We start from the raw sequence: 6,185 nt of genomic DNA, 5'->3' as shown, positions 1-6,185 counted from the left end.
AAAAGAACTTCAAATCATCCCCTGGACTTTCCCTTAGTTGAAGTGGAACCAGGGTGCAACAGTGAGTGAAAATGCTTTACTCAAGAAGTGTTACTGCTGGTGACACATCAATTAATCATCCTCTCTAAGTGTACTGCCTCACATTCAGCTCCAGTGTTCTTATAATACAGGATATTTTTAGCTATGTTTCATTATAATGGAGGAAATTCTCCCCCAGCAGATAGTAAGAGAGTCTTTCAACAGCATTTACTTTGTGTACTTGCCTCAAGAATTAGTTTGGCTTGTTGTATCTTCATAAAACTTGTAATTCTTGTTTTGCAAGTTTCTCTTTGATATTTAGGCAAAGGAGTTAGAGAACAAAAGTGAGGAGCATGACATCTGTTCCTGGCTCAGTACTTCCTAGATAAAAAAAGGAGACAGAAAACAAGGTGCAAGTACAAAATCTTTGCATATCTTGCACACAAGGAAAATGCAGTTTTATGTCAGGCCCACTGTCTGCCCCAAAAATCCCAAGTTTCAAGAGCAATTAGGGAACAGCTATGCTCAGAGGAGCTCCAGTGCCTTCCCAGCTGAAGGTGATCTGTTGTTCCAGTAATATATCTTTGCTAACACAATCCCTAGAAGTGTTGGACGAAGAGCCAAATCATTTTAAGAGAAAATAAAACGACAAATCACATGCTGCAACCCATGTTGTTGCATTGTTTTCCTCAGAGCTGTGGGTAGAGAACTGTTCCAGTTGCTGGCTGATTGTCATTCATTTTCTCCAGAGTGTCTATGCTAAATTAGCTATATACAGTCTTCTAGGGCAAAATGAGTCTGGTTGAAGAGAAGCAATCATACTGACTGATTCCTGATGCTTAGCCATTTTGATTTGTTAAAACTAGGTGATGAGATTTCCAATAATTACTTATTTAGTGTATATAATGTATGAGAGTGATGAGTTAGCTCCTGACTTGCACAGAAATCCGCATTTAGAATCAGGCAAAAAGAACTTCCTTTGCTACCTAAGGACTGCAGCTACACAATCATCCCTCTATTTCTCTAAAGAGATTGAAATCAGTTATTCAGGAAGCCCTGTGGAATAAATAGCCACGACTTACATGGTACAAGGGGGGCCCTTCAGGACTCAGTGCCTGGAGCAGCACTGGTGTCCCATGAGAACGGGAAAGTAAAAGTGCAGATGAACTCACCACGAGGCCATACCCATAACCAGTGTGGCACAGGCTGAGGTGCTGAGAAAGTGTCTCAATGAAATGTCCTTAAAGCATATTCTGTGACATGGCAAGAGCATGCAAACCTCCTTGTGCTGTTCTGTTATTTTTAAAATAACCTGTGGAACAACCTGCTGGGTGCCAGCTGTTTGGGATACCTTTTTTGGACTGTGTCCACCTTCCAGGTGTCATTTCCTTTGGTGACAGGGGCAGTTCAGCACTGAGCCCAATGCTGTGGCTGTTAAAAATCAGCATTTGATGGTATGCATGCTGCTGCAAAGGCCTCTGCTGCTGGATAGCTGTGACACCACACACTCCCCAAGTATTTTAGGATAGCCTCCAAAACCTGGAGTGCCAGAGGCACTGTGCTGTGAGAACAGCAGAGATGTTCATGTGCACAGTGTTGATGGAGTTCTGGTGTCCCTCTAAAATGGGAGATTGGACTGAAGGGGCAGATTTGGTCATGGTGCTGCTTCTATTTCTGAGCCGTGCCCCGGGGTTATCCAGGCCGATGCTGAGCCCCTGTCAGGAGGTGTCTGGATCGTCCCCAGAGTGCTGGGCTGCTGGGGCTGTTATCAGCTCTCTGGCCTCAGGCATCTGCCGCAGTCAATCTGCAGCCCGGGCTCCTCCCCTGCTTCAAATGCTTTTCACACTGCTCCCAGCCACTTACACCAGCGATTCCAAAATTTGAGTTTTACTGATGAAGAATCAGTGACCAAAAATCTCTATGCAGTGTTTATTGCAAATGCAATTTAAAAAATCAATTATTAATTTAACGTGATTTGCCGGTAAGCCCAGGCATTCTGTGATGTTGATGACACCAGTTGAATGTTTGTGCCATTCTGTGTACTCTGACAAGACATCTCCTGAGCTGTGACTGCAGAGGAGGATCAGATCCCACAGCTAAACCTTCTCTTTGCTGGACAGTCCTACTGGGCTGGATCAAATGGATTTTGGAGCCTCCACTTGAGCTTTCATAACCAGCCCATCTTGTACCAGTGTATGTTTGACATTGAGCTGCTGTACCTGGCCAACAAAGGCTTTGAGAGGCCATCCCCTCATGGCTGTTCCAGCTAACTCTGGGAAGGAAAGAGAGTCTTAGGGAAAAAAGAGTATGTCAAGAGGGCAGTAGCAGAGCAGAGACATCCAGGTGCTGGAAGAGCTTTACCAAGTTTTCCAAGCTGGAAGCAGAGGAACTGGACTGGTCTAGGCTGACTTGACTGAAGAGAGTTCAAGGCAAAGCTGCCTTGTCCTCTCACACTGCCAGGGCTGCCAGCAGCAGGTTTCTAACCTAGTTTGGATGCAGCAATCCTCAGCTGGGATCCAACACTGGAATCAGCCCTTTATCTGTACTTGACCAGGCTCCAAGTGATTTCAGTAAGAGGAGGCTGAGTCAGGACTTGGCTATAGGTGGATCAGAGCCTTTGCAGTGTTTATTTATTAAATATCTCCCATCTGCTGTCCTGTTTGCAGCCTGCCAAAGCAAAAGGGATTAAAACCTTGCCTCCCCCCAACATCTCATTACTGAAGTAATAAGTAGAACTTTTTTTCTCCCTCTACATTATTCCTGGAATAAGCTGTCAAGCAGTTGAGCTGTTGCACCTTACCACAGCCTTTGCCAAGAAAGATTTAGCAGCATGATAATTTAATGGAAAATATTATAGCCACATTCCTTTCAGACATAAATTCTCTGCTGAAAGATAGATATCTAATGGGAAAAAATCTGTGTTAATATTACAGTGGTTTATCTGCTTTATTGTTTTTTCCACTGTTTCACCCAAAATAGCACAGAGGATATAGGAGAGTGAGCTAAGTGAGGTTATCCCACCTCGGCTTGAAATGTGTGTATAAACCTGACAGCATCCTTTCAGCTGCATTAAATAATACATGGAAGTAGAAAAATGATGAGAAATGCACTTTAAAACGAGATGTTCACCTAAAGCCATGTTAGGGATATGCCTGTCAGGAAGGAGTGGTGGGAATAACTCACAGGAGAGGAGAAATTATCTAAGAAATGTAAGCATTGCCAACAACAAAAAGATAACTGAATTCCATGGTAATTTCCACCAAGCAACAAATGAAAACAATTGGGCTCTACCAACAGAGATGACAAACAGTTCTGCAGTTCCTAGAATATTTGTACATGCTAAAAATAAGTGTGGCTCACTTTAATTGCACGAGAAACTACAAGCTGGGGATGAGTAAAAGGTCATAAAGAGGTGCTGGCTTGGAGGTAGAAAAGCATAGGAACAGGCATATCACAATTCAGAGTTGTGACAGAGCTGTGTGTGTGAGATATGCTGTTAATTATGTTATAGGCTCAAAGTTGGAGCAATAATGCAGCTGAGGCACTTTTAAAGGTTAAAAAAAAAACCAAACCAGATACTCTGGGGTTCTCCAGCAGTGCAAATATATGGTTTGGGGATTGTAAAGGTGAAAATTTACGGGTGAAAACTCCCATAAGTTGCTCTCACTTTGATTTTTTTCATGTCAACTCCATATAAATTGAATAGAAATGAAACTATTTTCTCCTCATAATTGTATCATCATATAATTTTTCAATGCTAAATTTACAATGCTAATTGTTATTACAATACAAAACAATTACAATATTGCTTACATGCTAGTTGCTTGATTCAGCCAAATGCAAAAAATCCTCAGCCTAAATGCTCATGGTAAGTGACAACATCCTAAGTATATGAAGCAGCCTTTTCTCCTTAGTGCACACAGCTGGATCCTGCCCTTCTCTTGGGATGTTCTTGAGTTGTTTTAAGGATTTCACTCCCAGAAATACAAATGAACACTGCAAAACCATACTGAGGTCTTGGAGTTTCACTGGTTTAAGCAAGACTTTTGCTTAGGAAGGAACTATCTTCATTTCCTAGGCTTCTCCTCATTAACATGTATAAAGTTTAACTTAGTGAACAGCTACCAAAGTCTTGAGTCTCAGAAAAGGATTTATTCATGAGCACATATGGCCTGCTATATAAATGCATAGTTCATAATTCCTAAGAGGTGTGATCTTCTCTGTATAAATAAATAATTTTCTTCTGTTTTCCAGCTTTTTGAATTGATTACTTATAAAATCTTGTGGTGCATTCTTAGGGAATCTAGGAATAGCTCTCTCTGGCACATATACTTAACACTGTCATATAAACTCTGATTTGAATGCAGAAGGAGCTTCCATCCAACTTTTCAGTCAGTGGTCCCCTGTGGAACTCACAGACTTTGTGAACTTTGTGCCTTTCTAGCATTTTCTATGATTGTAATTTTCTATGATTGGTATTTTTCCCCTTACAATGTGCAATTTTTAGGTTTTTTTAATTGCATTTTTCCCTCCTCTTTTTCAACCACTTGTGTTTTAGTGGGGAGAACAGAGGTGCAGGGCTATGGGAGGATGGTTTGTAAGGATAGTGCTGAAGGCAGTTTTCCTCAATGAATTACATCTGTACTGATTTTAGAAAAGTGGAGACAGCCTTGCCTGCCCAATGAAGATGGGTGTTATAAAAGAGTGGGCTTGGTGGTTATTAGTTGGAGTCTGCTGGCTGTGCTGTGAGGAGGAAGGGATGGGCAGTTGTGTAAGGGACAGGTTGGGGTTAGCTGGTCATGCAGAAGGAAGAAAGAAACTCGCAGAGAGAAGGAGGAGGAAAGGAGTCAGTGCTGTGTGGACGTGCCTGAGAGAAGGCATGAGAAGTTTTTGACATAATAAAAGACTAGGGATGGTGCCAATTGTATCCATCTCTACAACGTCAACACAGGACAGGGCCCCAGCTTGGCCACTGCAACTCTGTTTTGTTTTTTTTTAAGAAAGGCAAGCTTTATTTTAAAATAAATGGCTACACAAAACCCTACTCCAAAGCACCCCCCCATTTATGCAAGATCCAGGTGATCATGCTGCTGCTTTAATTCTTATACAGAGATATCCCATCACAGGCAGTGGCTGTAATTGCACTCATTGAGGAGGAGGATGTCCTCAGAGTTCCAAAAACAGGTTTGATATCAAAAGGCTTCGCCCAGAGCAGCCTCTGCACCCACAGTGAGTGCACTCAATGATTCTGCCCACTTCCAGCTTGCTTTTGGGCAAGATACAGTTGGTCCCAAAATTGGTGTCCCAAGTCTGGATGCAGCGTAGGCAGCAGAGGTTCTCACAGCCCTGCTTCTTCCACATGGCAATCAGGTTTCTGTCAGCATAGCCCTCCTTGATGCAGTACTCACAGAGCTCTCTGCTGATTGCTTTCCTCTTGTAGAAGAGCTCGAAGATGTAGAGTGTTTTCTGGTGGTGGATCCTGAAGATGGGCCAGAGGGACTCCACTTTCCTCTTCCCTTTGTGCGGCTCCATCTCCACTTCTTTCATCTTCTGATCCAGCTCGTCCAGCGTGGGCTGGATCAGCTCCCAGCCATCTGGGGGAGGTGTCCTGCTCCTCTTCACTTTGGGCATTGCCTCAGGAAGGAGAGGGCCAAAAGGCAAGGACAGCTGCCACCCTTCCTCAGCATCACTCCTGTACCCAGCCCATGGCTCTCCTCTTCTCCCTAGATTATGTACAGCAATTAATTTTAAGTTCTTAACTAAGTCCTATAACCTTGAATTTTATCTGCAGCAGTTCTTTAAAGTTTAGAAATAATTAGCCCACAAAAAAAAATAATTTACTGCTCAAGCAGCCAAAGTTGTTCCAATCATGCACCTGGTTTAGTGCCACAACTCTAGAAATTTACATATCTAAAAGTGTTTACAGCGAGTAATCTTTAATGTTTCATTATACCTGAATCTGCATTACATAAACTTGCAATGGAATTGTCATACCCTTTTTAATCCCTCCAGAAAAATAATTCTATTCACAGATTATCTGCAAATTTAATAAAATTAAGAAAAATTAAAGTTCAATATTGTCAGATTTGAGTAATACTAAGGTATATTCTGTTAATTTGATTAAGGATAAGCTATTTGATTTTGTTGATTCAGTTGATTTTGTTAAA

The 6,185-nt window shown here is 42.1% G+C and overlaps 1 protein-coding gene across 1 annotated transcript; it reads right to left on the bottom strand.

Annotated features, from left to right (window-relative positions):
- Positions 1–5,179: 5,179 nt before the first annotated feature.
- LOC130258356 (protein BUD31 homolog) lies at positions 5,180–5,658 on the bottom strand. The gene has a single exon (XM_056501648.1). The coding sequence runs from the start codon at positions 5,647–5,649 to the stop codon at positions 5,185–5,187; it is 465 nt and encodes a 154-aa protein (XP_056357623.1). The 5' UTR covers positions 5,650–5,658; the 3' UTR covers positions 5,180–5,184.
- Positions 5,659–6,185: the final 527 nt, after the last annotated feature.

Source organism: Oenanthe melanoleuca, chromosome 12 (genome assembly GCF_029582105.1).
Source record: "Oenanthe melanoleuca isolate GR-GAL-2019-014 chromosome 12, OMel1.0, whole genome shotgun sequence".
Lineage (NCBI taxonomy): Eukaryota > Metazoa > Chordata > Aves > Passeriformes > Muscicapidae > Oenanthe > Oenanthe melanoleuca.
This window is presented reverse-complemented; position numbering and strand designations above follow the sequence as displayed.

Bases quoted from the DNA above. Each gene is read 5' to 3' on its own strand.
- LOC130258356 (XM_056501648.1), bottom strand. From the start codon at position 5,649: ATGCCCAAAGTGAAGAGGAGCAGGACACCTCCCCCAGATGGCTGGGAG.